Below are 25,549 nucleotides of genomic sequence, written 5' to 3'. Positions count from 1 at the left end.
TAAAAGGAGGGCAGAACGTCGTTCTTTCCTCCCAGCCCCCTAGTTTCAGGAGGAGAGCGACTGGAAACTTTAAATCTCAGCATGGGAGAAGCCGCCTTTACAGTGAAGTTTGCGGTTTCACATTTTCCTACAGATTCAAATTGATATTTGGGGTCAATCTGGGCAAAATAAACACTATAATCGATCATATTAAATTTAACAATCTTGACACCAGTTACCGGTTCTACGCAAAATGACGAAACGCGAACATTATTAGAAAAGTGAGAACACCAGCCAATGAGCTAACTCCAGCAACAACGGCCCACTCGCTGGGCTCACCCGGCTTAGGTAGGTGGGGCAAACCGCTCTGGGTAATTGGGTCTGCGTCATTGTCTGCGCGCGCCGACTCCCGCCATAGAGCTGTATTCCAACCAATCAGGCTCCAGCAGAGCACGTCACTCTGCCCAGTCGCCGCCCGTATCTCCACGACAGCGCATGCGCGGGGCGCGGCCCGCGCCTTTGAATCCAGAAGGCGGCTTTCAGACTCCAGAGCCTGGGGGCTGAGGAGTGTTTCAGGTGAGGAACTTTTAAACACCGTACGAAATGGAACCTCTGAGAGCGAGGGGACTATTCCAGCCTCTGAGGGCGGTACTGCACTGTGAAGGATAACTGGGATAGAGTTTTCTTCCCACTCAGGAATTTGCCTAATGGGTGTTGACTTTGTTGGCTCTCTGCTTTGGCAGGTTGTGAGAGTGAGTGATCCTTGGCAAGCACTGGAACGGTTCACTCCATGGGGTCAGAAGCTGCTTCCCTGCTTACTTTCTTAGGACTCTAGGAAACAACTCCAAGTTGGACAGTTCCATTGGATTGGACATATTTGTTACTCTACTGTTTTGGTATCTGTTCTAGGTAGGTGGGATTGAGTAAGCGTCATTACAATCATTCTCTTACTTTTCCCTATTTGAAGCCAAAAATTTAGAATTCATTCTTGGTTTTCCTCTTTCTTTTTCTTACATCTCATTCTTTAGTCACAGCCTGTCCAATCTACCTTCACAACATATACTGAATCAAGTCTTTTTCCATCATCTTCTGGACTTCTGCAAGATCCTTTAAGTGGTCTCTTGCCGCTCTTTGACCCCTAACATTTTAGTCTCCATACTGCAGATAAAATGGTCTTAAAACACAAATTGGATATTGCTCCCTCCTCTGACCACCTCCGTCCTCCTCTCCCTGTGGGAAAATCCAAACTCCTTATCGCTGGCCTACAAGACCCAGCATACTCCCTGGCTGCCTTTCTGACTCTCACCACCCTTTGCCTCTTTGCACTCTCACCATACTGGTGTTGCTGCCGTTTCATTAATATACAAAACACTTTCTTGCTTTAAGGTCTTAGTATGTTTTCCTTTTCCCTCCGTATAAACTCTTCTTTCACTAGATGTTTACATGGTAGGTTCCTTGACACCCAAATATCAGCTTAAAGGTCACCTCAGAAGGGCTTTCTCTGAACACTTATTTCAAAGTAGATTCCCACCCCACGCTATTTCTATCACATCCCTGTATATTCGTTATTATTTGTTATTGGTTGATTCTTACTTTTCCCCAGCCTCTCACTCCAGTGTAAGTTTCATGAATGTAGGGACCTTGATTGTTTTATCCCTGGTGGTAGAATTATGCTTGGCATATAGACAGTGTTCAGTAATTACTTTCTGAATACATGCATTAATAAGTGGAGAATGTTTCTGTCTTGAGAATGTTTAGTCTGCCTCCCAGTTTGGCTTTTTAACTACGCAGTTTTAACTGAGCACTGACAAAGTAGGGAACATAATGATTAAAAGCAAAATCAAGGAGGAATACAGAAAATAGGAGTGGAGAAAGTAGAGTACATGAGGTTTATTAGTTTTGGACTTGCTTATATGATATAGCCATTCTAAGAGGGCACTTAAATTTCACAGCTGATAAATGTTACCTTCTCCAGTTGTTAGTTTCTCTTTAGGTCAAGGTAAGCTTTTTGAAAAAGTTAACCTGTAGGTTTTATTTTCTAGATTATTGTCAACTTATTTATTGAATGCCTTTTATGTGCCAGGTACTAAGTACTAAATGTGGGAATATAGGTAGATGTGACCCCTGTCTTTTTGGGGAAAAAAGGTATTGTTTGGCTGACTAATGATAACTTGACACTTGTTTCTCTATAGAACATATGCAATAATGTCACCTCAAAAGAGAGTCAAGAATTCCCAGGCACAAAATAGAACTTCACAAGTTAGTAATAGTTGTCAGACCAAGCTCTCAGCTTGGAAAGCAAAACCAAGCAACTCAAAGAGCATCTTGAAACAAAACAACACAGTGGAAGATTGTGAACATGGTGATGATCAAGCTGAAGATGCTCTGCAAATAACATTGGAATACTTTGAAAAAGGTAAAGACAGATCATTTCCTTATGAAAGTCCTATTTTGATAAAAATACTTTTTTTTTTTTTTTTTTTTTAGTTTTTTCAGCGGACACAACATCTTTGTTTGTATGTGGTGCTGAGGATCGAACCGCGGGCCGCACGCATGCCAGACAAGTGCGCTACCGCTTGAGCCACATCCCCAGTCCTAAAAATACTTATTTTTTTCTTAAGATTTTTTTAAAGGAAAACATGTTTTTTTTTCTCATTTATGCTTTTGTTTATTTACATTTGTTGAACATTTACTATACATCAGTGTTCTAGGTATTATTATGGACACATAATGAAACATCTTTCCCAGTGGAGTGGTTTCCAAACTGCTGTACATTGTGATCACCTGAGAAATTTAAAATATATTGATGCCTAGCATCCACACTTAGACATTCTGATTTTTTAAAAATATTTTTTAGTTGTCAATGGATCTTTTACTTGTTTATATGCACTGCTGAGGATCAAACCCAGGGCCTCACACATGCCAGGCAAGTATTCTACCACTGAGCCACAACTCTAGCCCTTAGACATTCTGATTTTATTGGTGTAAGATGCAACCTGGCATTAGGACTTCTTTTATTTTTTGTGGGACTGGGGATTGAACCCATGGCCTTATGCATGGGAGGGAAGCACTCTACCAACTGATCTATATCCCCAACCTGCATTAGGGCTTCTTAAAGGCTTCCTAGGTGATTCCAAAATATAGTAAATTTTGAGAACCATTGTCCTAGTGTTCAAAGAGACTATAGTCTAAGTTGAGTGCTTCTAGTTAATTTATAGCAAGGGTGCCAGAACATGATTCAGTTTTTCTCACTGAAAGTACTGTTGCTGTTAAATATTTTAGACTTTTAAAGGCTTTCAAGGGTGGGAATTTTTTTTTTTTTTAGGTAAAGCCATTCCTTTAGTGCATGCCGAGTTATAATTGTTGGGGTTAAGGACTGAAAAAAATTTAAAGGGCTTATTATTTAATTATTCTTTTCTTAAGGTCCTATTAAAACTTCACGAAGTAAAAATAAAATCTTGGAAAAACACTTGAAAACTGTGGAGAATATGGCTTGGAAGAATGGGTTAGCTCCAGACGCAATTGACATTCTATTAAATGCAGCACTCAGTGGCAAATTTGGTATGTCAAGTGGATACATTTGTCATGTGTTTGCTATTGGTTTTGCCTTTCAGACTTTGAATTAGATTGTTCATTGGAATCAGTTGCAGTTCTTTATTTTGCTATTCTCTTAAGATTAATCTGGTAAGATTATAAAATAGCCTTTCTTGTGTTCAGAGTACTTTATGAGCCCCAAATTTTTGTTTGTGTATTGCTGAAATGACCAATTATCACCTCTTTACAAATTAAACGTGGAGTCTTGTCACCAAACATGGAATCATTTTTAGTTTTTTTTTCTTTTTTTGATTAAGCATAGATAATATTTTATGAAAATATTTTAAATAATGTTTCTGCAAGGAATTTTAGAGATCACTTAGTCTATTTCATTGCTTTTAGGTTTACTTATCTATGACAAGTTTCTATTTGCACTACTTTCATTCTAGTGTCTGTGACCTTAACAGTCAAAATGCTTTTTCTTTTGTGTAAATGTTTCTTTTTCTGTTCTCAGATTATTGATTGGTGGATTGGGTAGGAGAGGTTCTTAGAAATAACACCTGGTCAATATTATTTTTACTTGAAAAGATTTCTTTCAACCTTCACTCATCTAAATTCAGAATTGCAAGGTATTTTAGTCCCTAAACATACCCATTTTAAAGAGGAGGAAATATTCCTAGAATAATTAGAGACTTTCCTTTTTTTTTTTCTTTTGGTACCGGGGGTTGATCTCAGGGGCACTCCACCACTGAGCCACATCCCCAGCCCTATTTTGTATTTTATTTAGAGACAGGGTCTCACTGAGTTACTTAGCACCTGGCTTTTGCTGAGGCTGGCTGTGAACTCGTGATCTTCTTGCCTCAGCCTCTCGAGCTACTGAGGTTACAGGCATGTGCCACTGCACCTGGCAAAACTTTCTTTTTTTTTTTTTTTCTAAGTTTTTTTTTTAATTGTAAATGGACACAAAATCTTTATTTTACTTATGTATTTTTATGTGGTGCTGAAAATCGAACTCAGTGCCTCATGCATGCGAGGCAAGCGCTCTACCACTGAGCTACAATCCCAGCCCAAGACTTTTCTTATTGTCAGAGCAAAAACTGGGGAAATTAGATCTCCTATTGCACTTATACTGTACTACATGGCTAATGCTTTTTTTCCTACTTAAAAAAACAAACTAATACATTCATCAATACTGAATTCTTTTAATACTAAGTATTTCTTGACCCTGTGTATTAGCTTCCTTTGAGTATACTGGAGCATCCAATTTACAAGTGTGTGTGTGTTTTAAAGTAACAACACTGTACTAACTAAATTCAATCTGTGACTCAAGTATTTTTTTTCCTCTTTTACCTGATAAGTTCTGTGTGTTTTCTTAGAAAATTAAGTTAGACCTAATAAAACTGACTTTTATTCTTGTAGGTAATGGTTTCAAATTGTTTGGTTCTAATACCTTTCCAGGAGTCCATGTTGATTAGTGTCTATCAAGATCAATTTTACCACTCAATTATCCCATTAAAAGATGTATAGAATGTACATTTTTTATATTTTGGAATTTAGTGATATTAATGGTTAGGGAGTTTTCATGTTATATGCCATTGTGTTTCAAAAGGCATGTCTCAGGCTCTGGAAACTTGTACATAACAATTTAAAGTGAAACACTCTGCCTCTCTGTTTTCATTTTTCTGTTGGGCTGGAATTTATCGAGGTTGAATATGACCTCCTTAATTCCTTTTCCCTTTTAGTTAGTTCTATGATACCACTCCATCTGTACTAGATCTTTATATATAGCTCTTTTGGGAAATTGAAATGCATATTTAGATGCATATTTAGGGGACAATTATACTAGAAATATCATTATAATTAGGTGCAAAGGGACTTTAGATCCTGAGAAATTAAAAAGTCACTGGAAGTAAAAATAAAGGTAGTATTGAGTTCCTTCTTTGATTTGGTATATGTGTAAGGTGTTAATGGTGAGACTGTTTAAAAATTTAAAAAGGTTAGTGAACGGGAGTGGGAGAGGAAAAAAATATAAAAACAAGAAACCTCAGAGTGGAAAGCAGGGATTTTTATTCTTGTGATTTTTTTTTTAACTTGCCATCACTGCTTTCTTTCTTCTCCACAGGGTGATGGGGTAGAAATTGATGACATACATTTTAATTATTGAAGCTTATTGAATAGAAGTTAGAATAAAGAGTATACAAAGCCAGTGTCTGTAACATCATTTCTGTTACCAGATGAGAGAATACCATGGAGGCCAGAAGGCAAGATGGAAAGATTAGAGTAGGATAAAATAATATCACCTCCAGCTAATTCCAAGAAGATCTGTTTCATTCGGCTATCCTTCCCCGTTTTATGGAGCAGTGGAGGCTACAAATTTATTTATTTATTCTTAACTGTAGCATCTCATGCAACATGTCTACTAGTCTGAAACCAGTCTATTTTGCCATTAAAAATAAGAAAAATTTGATATTTCCCTGTGATTATAGACTTTTAAAAAAATATTTTTTAGTTTAATTGCCAATGGATTTTTAACTTTGTTTATTTTATGTGATGCTGGGGATTGAACCCCATGCTTCATGCATGCTAGGCAAGCGCTCTACCACTGAGCCACAACCCCAGCCCTGATTAAAGACTTTTTTAAGATATAATTTACATACCATAAAATTCATGCATTTGAAAGTTCAGTGTTTTAGCGTATTCCCAGAGTTGTGCTATTGTTACCACTGTGTAATTCCCAAATATTTTCATCACTTCAAAAAACAAAACTTGTGTTCATCCTCCCCTTTAAAATAGAAATATATGGGCCAAATAATTTGCTTCATATTTTATTTCAGGATCTGAAAGTACAATTTTGTTTTGACTAGTGTTTTATAATGATGATAAGAGGTACTAAATGTTATATAGTGTGTTGGTTTTTATTGCCTTAAAGGTAAAGTATTATTTGTATGACCAATAGTGAAGAATAGTAAGTAAACAACTGAGATACTAAAACATAGTTTAATTTCAAGTTTGTTGTCCAGGGAATGCTGTAAATACTCGGATACTGAAGTGCCTGATTCCAGCAACTCTAATATCAGAACATTCTGTGGTTAAGGCAGTCTCCTGGCTCTGTGTTGGCAAGTGTTCTGGTAGCACCAAGGTAATCTTTTTAAACACTTTGATGGTAAGTCCTTCAGAACCACTTAAGGGCTAGTGAGGAAGAGCCACTTATGAAGTAATGGCCGTGGTCTTTTGTGTAAAGCCTGTAGTTTTGGAACAGTATAGCTTGATACGAGGACTCTGTTCGAACAGAAATTTTTACTGAAAAATAAAATCTATTATTGTACTTTGTGATACAAGCGTCTAAAACAGCCCTGAGGGGGAAATTAAGCTCTTCTATGCCCGTTAGTTGTATTTTTCTAAAGATAAGTTTTTTGACTCTCGATAGGTACTTTTTTATCGATGGCTGGTTGCAATGTTTGACTTCATTGATAATAAGGAGCAAATTAACTTGCTTTATGGCTTCTTTTTCGCTTCATTGCAAGATGATGCACTGGTAAGTAAACACTGGATGCATCTAGCATCAATCAAATAGTACATGGATGTGAATTGATGCACCATATATGCTTCAGGGTGCTACAATGTGCTTTTCTGTATTTATTTAAAAATATATCAAATATACAGAAATTAGAGAATAACATAACAGCACTTCACTTTCTCTCAGATTAATTATTGCCATATTTGGTCTATATCATCTTTTAGGGAAATAAAAATATTACAGATTGAGTTGATTCCACATTGCAGTTTCTTTGCTGGTCTATAGCAGTGATTACCATTTTTTTCTCTCTTAAACCACTTAAGCAAACTCCATTGGGTCACTTACTCTACATTTTCTTGATTAACACTGCAAAAATTTCATCACAATTAATGATAAGGAGAGGATTACTTTTCATGAGTTGCCAATGGACTGATTATGATTAAATGACATAATTATTCCCATTAAAAACATTAATAACTCTAAGAAATCAATCTACTGTCCACCTGGAAGACTTTCAAGGATCGTTAGTAGTGAGTGACACATCTAGCTGAATTTTTCCTATAAGAAAGGAATTCTTTCACTAATTTCATTTTTAAAAATTCATGTTTCAGGGGGCCGGGGATGTGGTTCAGTGGTAAAGTGCTTGCCTAGCATGTGTGAAGCACTGAGTTCAATCCCCACCACCACCAAAAAAAAAAAAAAAAAAAAAAAAAGATCATGTTTCATCCAGGCATGGTAGTATGCTCTTGTAATCCCAGCTACTTGGGAGGTTGGGGCAGGAGGATAGCTAGATCAAGGACAACCTGGACAACTTAGTGGGACCCTGTCTTAAAAATAAAAAAAGGCCAAAGGGATGAGATTGTAACTCACTGGTAAAGTGCTTGCTTAGCAGTCACAAGGTCCTGGGATCAATCCCTGTACTACGCTGCCCTCCCCCCCCCAAAAGTTGTTTCTGTTGTGTTTTTTGTATTGTACTAGGCAAAAGTAGAAGATTCAGGCTTTAGCACAGAGTTTCTGTACTCCAAGAATTTAAAGTTTAATTGGGGAATTAAGGAAAGCATATGAGGTTAAATAACTTGAGGGTGAAATTATCAAAGACAATGTATGGTAGTGTGAGGATAGTACTTCCAAGAAGGAATAGAACACTGTAAATCAGAGGGATTAGAAAAAACTTCATAAAGTATGTAGGTGTTTGAGCTGGGCCTTGAAGGTAGAGTAGAATTTGGGATTTGATGAGAGAAAAAATATTTGATATAATGGGAATATTTCAAGCAAATTTCAAGATGTGTATTTTAGGTAATGATGACTAGAAAAACATGTTCAGTACAAACCCATTTTTTTTCTAAGTATTTTTTATCTGTAGTTGGTTGAATCTGTTGATGTAATCTGCAGATAGAGGCTGACTGTAGCTGTTTATGGAAATGAGAATGAAAGTTGACTATGGACAGTTTGGAAGGTCCAGATGAAGTTAGAGAACATGAATTTGGGACCTTACAAATATGCAAGAGGGGCAGGCGGGGTGGTACATGTCTGTAATCTCAGTGACTCAGGAGGCTGAGGCAGGAGGATCACAAGTTCAAGGCCAGCCTTGGCAACTTAGTGAGGCCGTAAGTAATTTAGTGAGACCCTATCTCAAAATAAAAAGTAAAAAAGACTGGGAATGTGGCTTAAGGGTTAAGCTCTGGGTTCAATCCTTGGTACAAAAAAAGAAAAAAATACCCAAACACCAAATACACAAAAGAGTGGTTTCTCCAGAGTTATGACAAAGGTACAAGAGAGTGATTAAACTTCTGGACCATGGAGTGAAAAGGGAAGAAAGTGAAGACAAAAGAGTGTAGATCTGGAGCACATACAGCTTAGATTCAGGATGCCGTGATGACATTCAAGAAACATTGAGATTAAAAAGTGGACTGAGGGCTGGGGATGTGGCTCAAGTGGTAGAGCGCTTGCCTGGCATGCGTGTGGCCCGGGTTCGATCCTCAGCACCACATACAAACAAAGATGTTGTGTCCGCCCAAAACTAAAAAATAAATATTAAAAATTCTCTCTCTCTCTCTCACCTCTCTCTTTAAAAAAAAATTTAAAAAAATAAAAAAAGTGGACTGATAACAAGTTATAGCACTGAAGTTTAAGATTTCAGGAGGGGATGATTCAATGTAATGGCAAGGTTCTGAGAGACTATCAGGTGATTTGTTGAAGTACAGTGAGGAAATGAACATTATTAGAGTAGATATTTTCTATATCCTTATGGATTTTTTGTTGTTGCTGCCCATCCGTCAATTACTGAGAGGTATGTTGAAAATCAGCTATGAAGGCAGATTTGTCAGTCTTCCTTTCAAATTCTCTCAATTTTTGTTCTCTGTATATTTTGTGTGTATTATTAGATATATGCACAATTTTATATATATATATACACACACACACACATATATGTATGTATATATGTGTATATATATATAATTGTGCATATACCTAATACACACAAAATATATATAGAACATATATATGTATGTATATATGTGTATATATGTGTATGTGTATATGTGTGTGTGTGTGTGTGTATGTATGTATATATATATATTTTTTTTTTCTTCTGGTGCTACGGCTTGAACCCAGGGGTGCTTAACCACCGAGTCACATCCCCAGCCCTTTTTATTTTAAGACAACATCTCACTAAGTGGCTGAGGCTGTGATCCTCCTGCCTCAACCTCCTTAGTTTCTGGGATTATAGGCTTGTGCTATCATTCTGGCCACAATCATAATTCAATCAAACTTTATATCATGGAGTAACCCTTTGGTGTTAAAATGTTTTTCATCTTAGTTCAATTGTTTGTCTTATATTGGCATTGCTACCCTGCCTTTATTTTGGTTAGTAGCTGCTTAGTATATTTCCATCTTTTTTTTTTTTTTGGTACCAGGAATATAACCCAGGGGTGCTTAACTCCTGAGCCACAATCTCCAGCCCTTTTTATTATTTATTTTGAGACAGGGTCTTACTAAGTTGATCAGGGCCTTGCTAAGTTGCTGAGGCTGACCTTGAACTTGTGATCCTCCCGCCTCAGCCTCCAAAGCTTCTGGAGTGATTATGGGTGTGTACCACTGTACCTGGCTATATTTCCATCTTTTAATTTTTTAAAATTTGTTTTTACATACTAGGGATTGAACCCAGAGGCACTTTACTTCTGAATTACATCCTCGGCATGTTTTTTTTTTTTTTTCCAATTTGTGGTTCTTTTTTTAAAAGTTCATTATAGTTATACATAATATTGGGGTTCATTTTGACATATTTATATAAGCATGAAATATAGTTGACTCCAATTAAGTCTCCAGTATTTCCCTTTCTCTGCTCTCCTCCCTCCCCCTGTTCCCTTTCCTATACTCTACTGATCTTCTATTTATTTATAGTTTTTTAAAATTACTGTATTATGGATATACATAATATCAAATTCACTGTGGTCTATGCACATATGTATATAGGAAAGTTTGGTTAGATTCATTCCACTGTTTCTTTTCCTGTCCCTCCTCCCCCCTCAATCCCCTTTCTCTACTCCACTGATCTTCTATTTTCATGAAATGTCCCCTGACTTTCTTCTTTCTTTATCCATATTTTGGTCTAGCTCCCAGTTATGAGAGAAGAACATTATGCTAAGTGAAATAATCCAGACCCATTGACTTTTTGGGTCTGGATTATTTCACTTAGCATAATGTTCTTCAGTTTCTCTTATTTACCAGCAAAGGTCATAATTTCATGTTTTTTTTATCCCTGAGTAAGACTCCATTGTATATATATATATACCACATTTTTTTATCCATTGAACCCTTTTATTATTTATTTGTTTGTTTGTTTATGGTACTGGAGATTGAACCAAGAGATGCTTTGCCATTGAGCCACATTCCCCAGCCATCTTATTTTTTATTTTAAGACAGGGTCTCTTGCTAAGTTGCTTAGGGCCTTGTTAAATTGCTGAGACTGGCCTTGAACTTGCAATCCTCCTGTCTCAGCCTCCCAAATCACTGGGATTACAGGCATGAGCCACTGCACCCAGTTTATTTTTTATTTTGAGACAGGGTCTTGCAAAGTTGCCTGGGCTGGCCTCAAACTTGTGATTCTCCTACCTCAACCTCACAAGGAGATGGGATTACAGGCATGCACCACTGAGCCCAGCTGCAGTCTTTTGATTTTTAAAAAAATCCTTTTCTACCCTTACATCTCAGATGTCTCTTTTTAAAATTGCATACAACTCTGTGTGGTGTGGTGCTGGGGATTTAACCCAGGGCCTTGTGCATGTTAGGCAAGCATTCTACTGCTGAGCTGTATACCCCAGACCCTGGATTTTAGTTTTGCTCTTTTTTTTTTTTTTTTTTTTGTGGGTTCTAGAGATTGAACCCAGGGGCACTTAACCTCTGAGCCACATCCCCAGTCCTCTTTTTATATTTTATTTAGAGACAGGGCCTTGCTGAGTTGCTGAGGCTGTCCTTGAACTCAAGATCCTTGTGCCTCAGCCTCCCCAGCAACTGGGATTACAGACATGCACCACTGTGCCCTTGTTTGATGATTTTTATTTTTGTTTATTTTATTTCTTTTTACTTGTATATTGATTATTGCTTTGGTAGAAATAAACTCAAATATTTTATTTTAGGTTTTCTAACCCCTCTCCCCCAATTCTTCTCTATCTCTTTTCTTTTTTTCTACTTTCTTTTGGAATGATTGTGGTTTTCCCTTTATTTTTGTTGGGAAATTACATAATCTGTGCTCTTTGGTGTTTTTGTACTGATTTTAACATACTTACCTAAAGTGTAAGGATAACTGGTATCTTTATCTTGTATAATTCAAGGAACCTAGAGTGCTTTAACTCTGATCACATCCCTCAAAGTTATATGTTATTGTTTGGTATTTCTTCTCCATCCTCCTGTATGCACATAAAGCAGACATTATCTTTACAGTTGTTTATTTCCATTTACCTTCATATGTTTCTATTTTTTAAATATTATTTTAGTTGTAGAAGGACCTTTATTTTGTTTATTTTTATGTGATGCTGATGATCGAACTCAGTGCCTCACACATGGTAGGCAAATGCTCTACCACTGAGCTATAGCCCCAGCCCTACCTTCATATTTACTAGTATCCTTTTTAATTTTTTTTTTATTATAGATGGACAGAATACTTTTATTTTGTTTTTATGTGGTGCCAGGGATCAAACCTAGTGCCTCATGCATGCTAGGCAATCAGTCTACCACTGAGCCACAACCTTGGCTCTATTTAACAGTGTCTTTGCTCATCATTTGCTTTTTGTATCTTAGACCTTTTTAAAAAAAAAAAAAAATCTTTATTTATTTTTATGTGGTGCTGAGGATTGAACCCAGAACCTTATACATTCTAGGCAAGCACTCTACCACTGAGCCACAACCCCAGCCCCTCTTAGACCTTTAATATGAGATCATTTGCAATTTTTTTGTCTTAACAGTATACTTAATATACTGTAGACTATTATTTCAATGAAAATCTGTTGATTATAAATGCTCTGTCTGAAAAAGTCTTTATTTTTTCCTTAATTTATTATATATGACAGCAGAATGCATTAAAATTCATATTACACATTTAGAGCACAATATTTCATATCTCTGGTTGTGCACAAAGTAGAGTCACACGATTTGTGTCTTCATACATGTACTTAGGGTATTGATGTCCATCTCATTCCACCATATTTCCTACCCCCATTCCCCTCCCTTCCCTTCTCTCCCTTTGCCCTTTTTTAGAGTTCATCTAATCCTCCAATGACCCCCAACCCCATTATGAATCGGCATCCTTAAATCAGAGAAAACATCTGGCAGTTTGTTTTTTTGGGACTGGCTAACTTCACTTAGCATTATATTCTTGAACTCCATCCATTTACCTGCAAATGCCATAATTTTATTCTCTTTTAATGCTGAATAAAATTCCATTGTGTGTGTGTGTGTGTGTGTGTATATATATGTCTATCTCACATTTTTCTTTATCTATTCATCTACTGAAGGGCATTTAGGTTGGTTTAACTATTGTGAATTGTACTGCTATAAACATTGATGAAGCTGTGTCCCTGTAGTATGCTGTTTTTAAGTCCTTTGGATATAGACGGAGGAGTGGGTTAGCTGGGTAAAATGGTGTTTCCATTCCCAGTATTCCAAGTATTCTCCATACTGCTTTCCATATTGGCTGCACCAATTTGCAGTCCCACCAGCAATGTATGAGTGTGACTTTTTCTCCACATCCTTGCCAACACTTATTGTTGTTTGTCTTCTTAATAGCTGCCATTCTGACTGGAGTGAGATGAAATCTTAGAATACTTTGATTTGCATCTCTCTAATTGCTAGAGATGTTGAACATTTTTTCATATGTTTGTTGATTGATTGTATATCACCTCTGAGAAGCGTCTGTTTAGTCCCTTGGCCCATTTATTGATTAGGTTATTTGTGTTTTTGGTGTTAAGATTTTTGAGTTCTTTATACATCCTAGATATTAGTGCTCTATCTGTTGTGCATGTGGTAAAAATTAGCTCCCAAAATGTAGTCTCTCTATTCACCTCACTGATTGTTTCTTTTGCTGAGAAGAAGCTTTTTAGTTTGGATCCATCCCATTTATCGATTCTTGATTTTATTTCTTGCACTATAGGAGTCTTATTAAGGAAGTTTGGGCCTAATCTGACATTATGAAGATTTGGGCCTACTTTTTCTTCTAATAGGCGCAGTGTCTCTGGTTTAATTCCTAGGTCCTTGATCTACTTTGAGTTGAGTTTTGTGCATGGTGGGGGATAGGGGTTTAATTTCATTTTGTTGCATATGGATTTCCAGTTTTTCAAGATCATTTGTTGAAGAGGCTATGTTTTCTCCAATGTATGTTTTTGACACCTTTGTCTAATATAAGATAACTGAAGTTATGTGGGTTTGTCTCTGTGTCCTCTGTTCTGTACCATTGGTCTACAAGTCTCTTTTTGGTGCCAATACCATGCTGTTTTTGTTACTATTGCTCTGTAGTACAGTTTAAGGTCTGGTATAGTGATGACACCTGCTTTACTCTTCTTTGCTAAGGATTGCTTTAGCTATTCTGGGTCTCTTATTTTTCCAGATGAATTTCATGACTGCTTTTTCTATTTCTATGAGGAATGTCATAGGGATTTTGATTGGAATTGCATTAAATCTGTATAGTGCTTTTGGTAGTATGGCCATTTTGACAATATTAATTCTGCCTATCCAAGAGCAAGATAGATCTTTCCATCTTCTAAAGTCTTTAATTTCTTTCTTTAGAGTTCTGTAGTTTTCGTTGTAGAGGTCTTTCACCTCTTTCATTAAGTTGATTCCCAAGTGTTTTACTGGTTTTTAATGTAGTCACAGTAAGTGTAATCATAAGCCTACTCAGTTTTAGAATATTTTCATCATCTCAAAAAGAAAACCCAAGCCAAACATGGTGGCACATGCCTGTAATCCTAGCAGTTTGGGAGGCTAAGACAGGAGGATAGCGAGTTCAAAGCCAGCCTCAGCAACTTAGCCAGGCCCTAAGCAAATTAGTGACACCCTGTCTCAAAAATAAAACATAAGGGGCTGGGGATATAGCTCAATTGGTAGAGTGCTTGCCTTATATGCACAAGGCCCTGAGTTCAATTCTCAGCACCAAAAACAAACAAACAAACAAACAAACCAAAACAACCAAAAACAAAAACATAAAGGTTTGGGGTTGTGTCTCAGTGGTTAAGTGCTCCTGGGTTCACCCCCTGGTACCCCTCGCCCCAAGGAAGAAACCCTGTACCCTTTTATTGTCATCCTCCTCATGTCTAATTTCCCCTAGCTCTAAGAAATCTCTAATGTATTTTATGTCTTTATAGATTCACCTATTCTGAAATTTCATATAAATGGAATCTTATAATATGTGGTCTTTTGGGAGTGGCTTCTTAGCAAAATGTTTGTAAGCTTCATGTTGTAGCCTATATAGTGCTTCTTTTTAAAAATCTGTTGTGTTTTTTATTTCATAAAATTCACTATTTTAGTTCTTTTTTTTTTTTTTTTCCTTTTGTGGTGCTGAGGATCGAACCCAGGGCCTTGTGCAAGCATCCTATCAACTGAGCTATATCCCCAGCCCATAAAATTCACTATTTTAATGATTTTTGTGGGGGCTAGGGGTGTGGCTCAGTGGTACAGCAATTGCCTTGCATGTGTGAGGCTCTGGGTTCAATCTTCAGCACCACATATAAATAAATAAATAAAATAAAGGTATTGTGTCCATCTACAACTAAAAATTTTAAAAAAAGATTTTTGTGTATAATTCAGTAGCATGAATTACATTCACAATGTCATGCAGCCATTACCACTATTTCCAAAAATTTTTAATACCTCAAACAGAAACTCTATGCATTAAGCAATAACTTCCCATTCCTGCTACTCCTTTGCTCCTGATAACCTATAGTCTACTTTCTGTTTCTATGAGTTTACCTATTCTAAGTACCTCATATAAGAAGAATCATGTGGTATTATCCTTTTGTGTCTGACTTCTTTCACTTAGCATAGTATCTTCAAAGCTTATCCATGTTATAGCATGTAATGGAACTATATTCCTTTTTATGGCTTAATAGCATTCTCTTCTATGCATATACCACGTGTTTGCTTATCTATTTGTCTCTTGATGGGCATTTGGATTGTTTTTACCTTTTGGCTATTGTGAATGATGCTGCAGTAAGCATGTTAGATAATAAAGTATCCCTTAGTATTTGTGGGGAATTGTTTCTAAGACCCCTCATGGATACCAAAATCCATGGATGTTCAATTCCCTTATATAAATGATGTAGTATTTGTAGATAACCAATGCATATCCTCCTCTGTATTTTAAATAACCTCTAGACTATGTATAATACCTAATGCAATGTAAATTTTATTTAAATATTTCTTATACTGTATCACTTAGGAAATAAAGTCAAGCAAAAAGCTTGTACATTTTCAATACAGACGCAGTTTTTAATTTTTTAATTTTGTATTTTTATTCTTTTAAAATATACATGATAGTAGAGTGGAGTGTATTTTGACATATATACATGGAGTATAGCTTATTCTAATAGGATTCTATTGTGGTTGTACATGATGTAGAGTTTCACTGGTCATATATTCATATATGAACATAGGAAAGTTATGATCAATTCATTCTGCTGTCCTCCCTCCCTTCCCTTCATTCCCTTTTGTCTAATCCAATGAATTTGTATTCTTCCCCCTGCCCCAGATGCAGTTGTTTTTGTTTTTTTTACCTGAATATTTTGATCCATAGTTGGTTGAATCTGCAGATGTAGAAACTGGGAGATAGAAGGCTGACTAGCTGTTCAAGTTTCTATTTTCACTTATTTGGGGTTTATATATAGAATCAAAATTACTGTATCAAATGGTATTTCTGTTTAAATTTTTATTTACTTATTTTTAAAATTTTCATATTTATATTTATTTATGTATTTATTTTTATGTGGTGCTGAGGATTGAACCCAGCACCTTGTACATGCTAGGCAAGCGCTCTACTGCTGAGCCACAACCCCAGCTAACTTTTTTTTAATAAGATTTTTTAGTTGTAGTTAGACACAATACCTTTATTTTATTTATTTATTTTTATGTGGTACAGAGTATTGAACCCAGAGCCTTGAATGTGCTAGGCGAGTGCTCTAATCCTGATCCACAACACCAGCCCCTCTGTTTAACTTTTTAAGGAATCGTCACACTGTTTTGCATAGTGGCTGAATGATTTTTCATTCCCATCAAGAATGTGTCACAGGGTTTTGAGTTCTTCCCATCTTCACCAACACTTGTTATTTATGTGACTTTCTGATATAGTGGGCATAGAATGATATTTCACTGTTATTTATTTATTTTTTTGGTGTTTTGTTTTCTGAGTCCTGGGGATTGAAACTAGGGCTGCTTTACTACTGAGTTACATTTCCTAGCCCTTTTTATTTTTTTATTTTTATTCTGAGACAAGGCCTTGCTAAATTAGGCCTTGCTTAATTGGCCTTAAACTTTGAATCCTCCTTCCCCAACCTCCTGAATCACTGGGATTCCAGGCCACTGTGCCTGGCTCATTGTTTTGATTTACATTTCCCTGATGACTATTTGTCTTGAACATCTTTTCATGTGCTTATTTTTGTATTTGTATATCTCCCCTGAAAATAGGTCTATTAAGATGCTTTTCCTGCTGGGCACCATGGGGCACACCTGTAATCCCAGCAGCTTGGCTCTGAAGACTGAGGCAGGAAGATTAGGAGTTCAAAGCTGGCCTCAGCCATTTAGCAAGGCTCTAAGCAACTTAGTGAGACTCTGTCTCTATTTTTTTCATTTTTATTTTTTGGTAGCAGGAATTGAACCTGGAGTGTTTAACCATTGAGCCACGTCCCAAGCCCTTTTTATATTTTATTTAGAGACATGGTCTTGCCAAGTGGCCTAGGGCCTTGATAAGTTGCTGAGGCTGGCTTTGAACTTGCCATCCTCCTTCCTTAAGCCTCCTAAAGTGCTGTGATTACAGGTGTGTGCCACCACACCCTGCTTATCTCTAAATAAAATATTAAAAATGCCTGGGGATGGTGTGTGGCTCAGTGGTTAATTAATAGCCCCTGGGTTCAATGCTTGGTACCAAAAAGGAAAAAACAATGTGTGTGTGTGTAAAACATATATAAGATACATGTAAAAATATATTTTACACACACACACACACACACACACACTTTTTCTGCTGGGTGTGGTGCTGTAAGTTTGTAATCCTAGAGGCTCAGGAAGCTGAGGCATTTAAGGAGACCCTGTCTCAAAAATAAAAATTTAAAAAAAAAAACAGCAAATAAACAACAACAACAAAAAAAAAAACTGCTGGGGATGTGGCTTAGGGGTAGGTTGCCTTGGGCTCAATCCCTGGTACAAAACAAATTTTTTTTCTATTTTTAACAGAGTGGTTTGTCTTTTATTGTTGGGTTGTAACGATTCTTCCTTTTTTTTTTTTAGATACAAGTCCGTTATCAAATCTATAATTTGCTTAGGAGTTACACTAATTCTTTACTTGAGTATTTCCAGGTCATAACAGGTAGTGTTAATTCAAATTGTAGACCTACATAGGGCTGGCTGGTGGTTACAGAGTTTTGAAAGTAGTTTTATTTTATTTTCACCCAGTCCCAGGATCAAGACAGTAAAGTTTATTTGTTGTTATTGTCCACACAGTGGAATTTGTTTTTATTCTACAACCATATATTAGTGTATAACTTTTGTGGGTTCCAATTTTCTGATAGATCCCACTTTTATCTCCTGTAACATACCCCTTCCTGCCACACACATTTTGTAGCTATTAAACCCAGAAGTTCAAGGTTTCTAAGGTTTGGCAGAAAATCTTGATGAAAGAGCTCATTCAATATTTAGTATTCCCATATTTTATCTTTGTCTTTAGGAGCTGCAAATTCTTTGCTTTCATGTCAGCTCAGAAATATGCTTATACACTGAATACGATTTAAAAAAAATTGCTAAGTTATCAAGAAAGCAATTACCGTCATTGAGAGTATCTAATATACAATATTTCTATGAATAATAATCAGATCATTGGCATTAAGAAGGTTAATAAACTGTGAGGCTAATGTGATTTGCTGACCCAGAGCCTCTTGTATACTAGAAGTACTCTACCACTGAGCTATATAACCCCAGCCTTAAGATTGTGCCTTTTATAACTCAATTCATGGCATATAGTATGTAAAGTTCATGAGAACAGAACTTTTTGTCTGTTTATTCAATAGTTAATAAATATTTCATGAGTGAATAGAACTGTTTATAAATGTCAAATGAAATGCAATCTCTTTGAGTACTTTTCCTTATACTAACTAGAGTATTTCTTTTTCACTTTGGCAAGAGGGAAGGGAGCCAACTTATTTTTCTTCTATCTTTTTTTTTTTAATTTTTTTCTTTTTAGTTGTAGATGAACACAATACCTTTATTTTATTTGTTTTTGTTTTTATTTTTATGTGGTGCCAGAGATTGAACCCAGTGCCTCATGCATGCTAGGCAAGTGCTCTACCACTGAGCCACAACCCTGATCCATTCTTCTATCTTTTTAAGAAAAATATTTAATAAATTATACTGTAATGCAAAAAATTGATGATCAGCTTGGTTAATTTTCACTAACTGAATGCTTTTGTGTAAATATTACCAAGATCAAGAAACAGGAGAAACAGGCCTAAACTTTTAAAAGTAATATTTTAGAAAAGTCATTTTCATATAATTTGGTGTGAGTCTTACTCTGTAGTGACTCAGATGTGGTAGTTAAATATTTGCCAGCAAGGTGACTGTAAAATATTAGCTGCACATGAATTTTTCCTTTGAAGACATGATTAATGTCAGATTTTTTATAGTGCTGGAGCCCATGGCCAGTGATTGCATGACACTCATGAATAGTGTTGCTAATGGTTCATATCCTAGGGGTGTGAGGTAATGAATTTTTTACTGAACTCTAAATCCATGCTTAAAAGTATGTCTAAATTCTTCATCAATTTCTACCCACAGAAAAGGCAACATGGAATATGCTGAACTTTAAAGTTTAGAGTCATGTTATTGCTTTCTCTAGTTCCATTCAATAATTCACTTTTGACTTTTCCTATCATGTAGAGCAAGTGTTGGCAAACGTTTTTCTTAAAGGACCAGGTACTAAATGTTTTAGGCTTGCAGATGATACTATATGTCACAACTACTCAGCTCTGCTGGTGTAGTGTGAAAGCAGCTATAGACAGTACATAAAAGATTGGGAGTGGCTGTGTTCCAGCAAAACTTTATTTACAAAAACAGGTAGACTACAGGCTGGGGTTGTGGCTCAGTGGTAGAGCGCTTGCCTAGCATGTGTGAGGCACTGAGTCCAACTCTCAGCACTGTGTAAAAATAAACAAACAACCTGGTGCAGTGGCACACGCCTATAATCCCAGCTGCTTGGAAGGCTGAGACAGGAGAATTGTGAGTTCAAAGCAAGCCTCAGCAATAGCAAGGCACTGAACAACTCAGTGAGACTGTTTCTCTAAATAAAATACAAAATAGGGCTGGGGATGTGGCTCATCAGTGGAGTGCCCCTGAGTTCAGTCCCTGGTACCCCCCCCCAAATAAATAAATAAACAAACAATATAAAGGCATCATGTCCATCTACAACTAAAAAATAAATAAAGAAATAAAAAATAAAACAAAAAAAAAACCCTAGGTAGACAGAGTTTGCTGACCCCAATCTAGAATACGACCTCAACAGATGGATGCTCAATAGACTATCATAGGGGAATTGACCATTCAGTAACTTAATTAACAAATTACTGAGTGGGTGCTACTTGCCAAACTGAGGACTAGGCTGTTAATTAAATTATAGTATACCTGGGCTGGGCTGGAGTTCTAGTTCAGTGATACAGTTTTTACTCTGTATGTGCAAGGATGTAGGTTTGAACCACAGCACACCCCCCCCCCAAAAAAAAAAAAAAAGGTATGTCTACTCACTGGAACTCGAGACATTGAAAATGATAATTTTTAAGACTTTTTTTATATGTGAGAAAATGCTTTTAGGTGGGAAATCAAGATAAAAAATTTATATCTTAATAAATATGGACTGATACTTAAAGAAACATATAAAGTTTTGTTAGGTAGGAAGACGATGGACAATTCTTTTCTGCTTTTCAAATTGTCCTTAGGATTTTTGCATTCCAAAAATAACTAAAAGTGACCTAATGAGATTCCAGTTAAAACTTGTTTTCATTGCTGTTATATATAGATTGAACATACCTAATCTGAAATCCAAAATATTCCAAAAGTCTAAAGCTTTTTGATCATGGACATGATGCCAAAAGTAGAGAAATCCATGCCTGATCTCATGTGACAGGTTGTATTAAAACACAGGCACACTAAATATATTGTATAAAATTACTTTCAAGCTGGGTATAGTGGTTAATGTTTGTAATCCCAGCAGTTTGAGAGGCTGAAGCCGGAAGATTGTAAGTTTGAAGCCAACCTTAATAATTTTAGCGAGACTCTGAGCAATTAGCAAGACCCTGTCTCAAAATAAAATAAATAAATTAAAAGAGCTGGGGCTATATAGCTCATTGGTAAAGTGCCCCTAGGTTAAATCCCTAGTATATAAAAACCTTCAAAGTATGTGTATAAGGTATATATGGAACAATTTTGTATTTAGACTTGGGTACCATTCCCAAGATATTTTATTGCATATATGTGAATATTCCAAAATCTGAAGAAGAAAGAAATCCTAATCATTTCTGATTTCAAGCATTTTAGATAAGGGATGCTCATTTTATAGAATGAACAAGAAGTTTTGAAAAACTATTGTTCAGTGAAGTTCTGAAGCCTTTTACCTAATCAATATAAAATTGACACTTGACAGTATGTTGCTGCTTTTTTCAAGATGTATTGTCAGTTCTTTTATTTTTTTCTATTTTAACAGTGCCCTTATGTCTGCCATTTGTTATATTTACTTACCAAAAAAGAAAATGGTGAGTATTTTCATTCTAGTTTCATTACATTCGCTGTATGGAATTAGCATTTGTTTTGGCATTTATAAAATTAAAATAACTGTTACTATTGGTTATATGACAGGATTCATTTGGCAGAAATTGCTTTGTAGTACTTTTATCTAAGATCATCTGCTTAATGGCTTTACTGAACTGGGTGTTTATATTTTTGATGTGTTTTAACATGAAATTATATGAACTAATAGTGGTTAGGCATAATCTTTTTCTTCTTTTTTTGAACCAAATGCATAAAACTTCTTTTCTTTACCTTTTCTAGTCAAACCATTTCGTGTGAGAAAGCTGCTTGATCTTCAAGCTAAAATCGTGAGTACTAAAAAAACCTGAGGCTAGCCAGTTTATACTATGAGCCTCATACTGAAGTAGGCTTTGGAGATACAAAATCAAACGTCATTATCTTAAAAGAACTTATTTTCTAGGGAGCTCAGTCAACCAAAAAAAAAAAAATCACAGTTAGGGCTGGGGGTATAGCTTAGTAGTAGAATGCTTGCCTAGCATGCATGAAGCCCTAGGTTTGATTTCCCAACATCACAATAAACAAACAAATAAATAAAGCAAGCAAGAAGCAGAATCAGACTGGGATCAAGGAGGAGAGGTGATGGTTGAATGAAATTTAATGGGATGAATAGGATTTAAATAGGCAAAGAATGGAGAGAAGGATACTTTTGCTAGAGGGAATAAAGATAAAGATATGTAGATGTCAAACAACAAAATATACTTTTAGGGAAGTGGGTTGTTAGGGCTAGAATACTAAGTATTAGGGAGTAGCCAAAGTGAATTTATAATTTTGTGGATATTTCTAGAAAACCATTTCAAGACATTTTCTACTAGATACTTAAAATGTAATATATTTTCTAACCATTATCTCTTGTCCTTATAGCTCTGTTGCATTGTTATTTCCACTATACCTGTCCAGTAACAGAGATCTCTGAAGCTTTGGAGTAATGTTCATACCTAATTGAAGTTGTTATGGCCTATCTAAAGGCATTCACATTGAGTGAAAAATACACAGAATACACCTATGTTTCTCCAATATGAGGTTTCCTTTTAGTACATACAGTTCAATGATTGATCTTGTTTTATAGCCTCCTGTTTTGGTTCCATGAGTACAATATCTTCTCTTAGTTCTCTGAGGCTATTAATGATAATATTTTTATCCAAGTTGAATTTTATTTCACATTGGTAGAAATTATAAAAAAATGTATATTTTCCCATGCTACAGCAAAATATTTCAATGGAATAAGAAAATTCTTACCATAGTATAAGTTCTTGTTGATTTGTATAACTGAAACACAGTGTATATTCAAGGTAAAAAATGATTTAGTAGCTGGGCGTGGTGGTACATGTCTGTAATCCCAGTGGCTCAGGAGCCTGAGACAGGAAGATCATGAGGTCAAAGCCAGCCTCAGTGGCCTGGGGTTGTGGCTCAGTGGTAGAGTACTTGCCTAGTATGTGTGAGGCACTGGGTTTGATTCTCAGCACCACATGTAAATAAATGAATAAAATAAAGGTCCATCAATATCTAAAAAAAAAAAAAAGCCAGCCTGTTATGATGAGAGCACTAAGCAACTTAGTGAGACCATGTCTCTAAATAAAATACAAACTAGGGTTGGGGATGTGGCTCAGTGGTCAAATGCCCCTGAGTTCAATCCTCAGTTACTGCCCTCACCCCCTCCCCCCCAATAAAAGATTTAGTAGATGATTGTCTAAAAATTTTGAACCCAGATATTAAATGTATGGTTTCATTATTAACATTTAATCTAGTACACTGCTAAATTATTTCCATTATTGATTAATACCCATTTATGAAGATGTATTTATAACATTGTTTTAATTTTTTATTAACTTGGGCAAGTCCAAATATCAAATTGAGAAGACATATATATTCTCATGTGTAACCTACCCTGCTTGTAATAGTAACAGGTTACATGAGCAAATAGTTTCATGAATTTCTGATATCAGCCAAGACTTGTATCCTGTCTATTCCCATCCATGCCCCATATATCCCAATATATGAAAGGAAACAAAAACAGTAATTGCCTTTCTGATGATAGGCATTAATGGTGGGAAGTAGAGCAGGCAAGTTATTCTCCCACATATACTGGGCTGTGTTGAAAGTGATCTTTGGAATAAGAAGGGGTATTAGATTTCATCGTAAGGGTTGATGAGCGTAGTTTCTGGGATTTTCCCTCAACCAAGGCATGATTCTTTGTGTATGCACTTTGGGCTGTGCTTTTTTTCCCCTCTGTTTCCAGTTTTCTTTCTTTTTCCCCCCTTTTAAGATCAGGGACACTACCACTAGGTGATGTCCTCCGTGCTTTTTAATTTTATTTTGAGATAGGGTCTCACTAAGATGTTGAAGCTGTCTTCAAACCGTGATCTTCCTGCCTCAGCTTCCCAAGCAGTTGGAATTACAGGTGTGCACCACTGTATCTGATGTCAGCTCTGTTTCTGTTTCCTTGTAGTTCTTTTTTTTAAATTGTTTTTTAGTTATAGTTGGACACAAATATCTTTATTTATTTTTATGTGGTGCTGAGGATTGAACCCAGGTCCTCGCACATGCTAGGCGAGCACTCTACCACTGTGCCACAACCCCAGCCCTCCTCATAGTTCTTATTTGGTCTGTCTGTCTTCATAGTGGGTTTTTCTCAAATACTTGGTAAAGCTTATTTGTTTATATTTAATAGTAGCACTAAAATGGTAATTGAAAACTTCTGTGCATGAGCAGGACTTTGTAACATCTTGATGTCTCATGGGGGAGCCTCCCTGATGATTGTGCCAATTTTCCCAGAGAGATATTATCCTGTTTCCTGCTTGGGGGTTCTAGGGTTCTCCAGAGAAAGAGAACCAATAGGGTGTGTGTGGGGTGGGGGTGGGGGGTGTGTTTGGGTGTGGGTGTGTTGTAAGGAATTGACTCCTATGGTTATGGAGGATGGCATGTCCAAAATCAGTAGGATATGGTAGGCTAGCAGGCTGAAGACTCAGGAGAGCAGGTATTTGCAGTGAGTTTGAAGACAGTCGGCTATAGAACTCAGAAGAGTTGATGGTTCAAAAGAAATCTGAAAGTAGTCTGCTGGAAAAGTTTCTGTGTCTCAGGGAGATTGGTCTTCTTGTTCTATTCAGGCCTTCAACTGATCATTACAAGATCCATATACATTATAGAGGACAATCTGCTTTAAAGTTTTCCTAGTTAAATGTTATATTCATTCAGAACACCCTCAGAAACGCCCCAGAATACCTGGGCATCTCATGAACCAGCCAAATTGATACATAAAATTAACCATCATAGGGGTATAAACCTGGCTGTTGGCACTTGGGACCTAAGCAGTAGGAAGGAGCAAAGAGTGATTGGTCTTGGTATTCTCCCTTAGATGTGCTGGAATATAAGTCCTGCTTCATCTTCAGGGAGTGAAACACTAATGTTTTACTGGGATGGTGAAGGAATTTGGATTCTAACTTCTGCTTCTTTTTTTTTTTTGGTACCCGGGATTGAACTCAGGGGCACTCAACCACTGAGTCACATCCCCAGCCCTTTTTGTATTTTATTTAGAGACAGGGTCTCATTGAGTTGCTTAGTGCCTTGCCATTGCCGAGGCTGTCTTTGAATTCACAGTCCTCCTGTCTCAGCCTCCTGAGCCTCTGGGATTACAGGTGTGTGCCACTGTGCCCAGACTAACTGCTTCTTTTGTAGGCTTTCAAGTGATCCTATTTTCTGTCCTCTTGAAACTCCACTTTTCAGAGGTATCTAGTCCTTCAAAACCTTGAGCCTTTCTGGAAGTTCACAAATATTAATCAGCTTCCTTTGAGGCTTTTTGTGTTGGTGCTTTAATTTTATACTATCTGTTCTGCTAACTTTTTACTATTTGCCCATCTTTAGTTTAGGTTCCAAAATCTTGTTCAGGTCTCTCCTGTACTGTTGCCTCTTCTCTTGTTCTCCTTGAACTTGTGCTTTATGCCTTTTTCATTCCTTTACTGTGTTCTTAATGGC

At 36.5% G+C, this 25,549-nt stretch overlaps 1 protein-coding gene across 2 annotated transcripts in view; it reads left to right on the top strand.

The window, feature by feature from the left end:
* Positions 1-505: 505 nt before the first annotated feature.
* The window catches only part of Cenpi (centromere protein I), a 79,310-nt gene continuing 54,266 nt past the window's right edge, over positions 506-25,549 (top strand). The window contains exons 1-8 of one of the 2 annotated variants that reach the window (XM_027932838.2): positions 506-555; positions 723-888; positions 2,172-2,395; positions 3,403-3,540; positions 6,534-6,652; positions 6,941-7,048; positions 21,477-21,525; positions 21,821-21,867. In XM_027932838.2, coding sequence (XP_027788639.2) covers positions 2,185-2,395; positions 3,403-3,540; positions 6,534-6,652; positions 6,941-7,048; positions 21,477-21,525; positions 21,821-21,867 — 672 coding nt within the window. In that variant the 5' untranslated portion in view covers positions 506-555; positions 723-888; positions 2,172-2,184. Of the gene's footprint in view, positions 556-722; positions 889-2,171; positions 2,396-3,402; positions 3,541-6,533; positions 6,677-6,940; positions 7,049-21,476; positions 21,526-21,820; positions 21,868-25,549 lie in introns of both variants that reach the window. The other variant, XM_071606885.1, reaches the window with a different exon arrangement.

Source organism: Marmota flaviventris, chromosome X (assembly GCF_047511675.1).
Source record: "Marmota flaviventris isolate mMarFla1 chromosome X, mMarFla1.hap1, whole genome shotgun sequence".
Lineage (NCBI taxonomy): Eukaryota > Metazoa > Chordata > Mammalia > Rodentia > Sciuridae > Marmota > Marmota flaviventris.
Note: the sequence above shows the minus strand (reverse complement) of the source record. Positions and strands in the feature narration are given on the sequence as shown.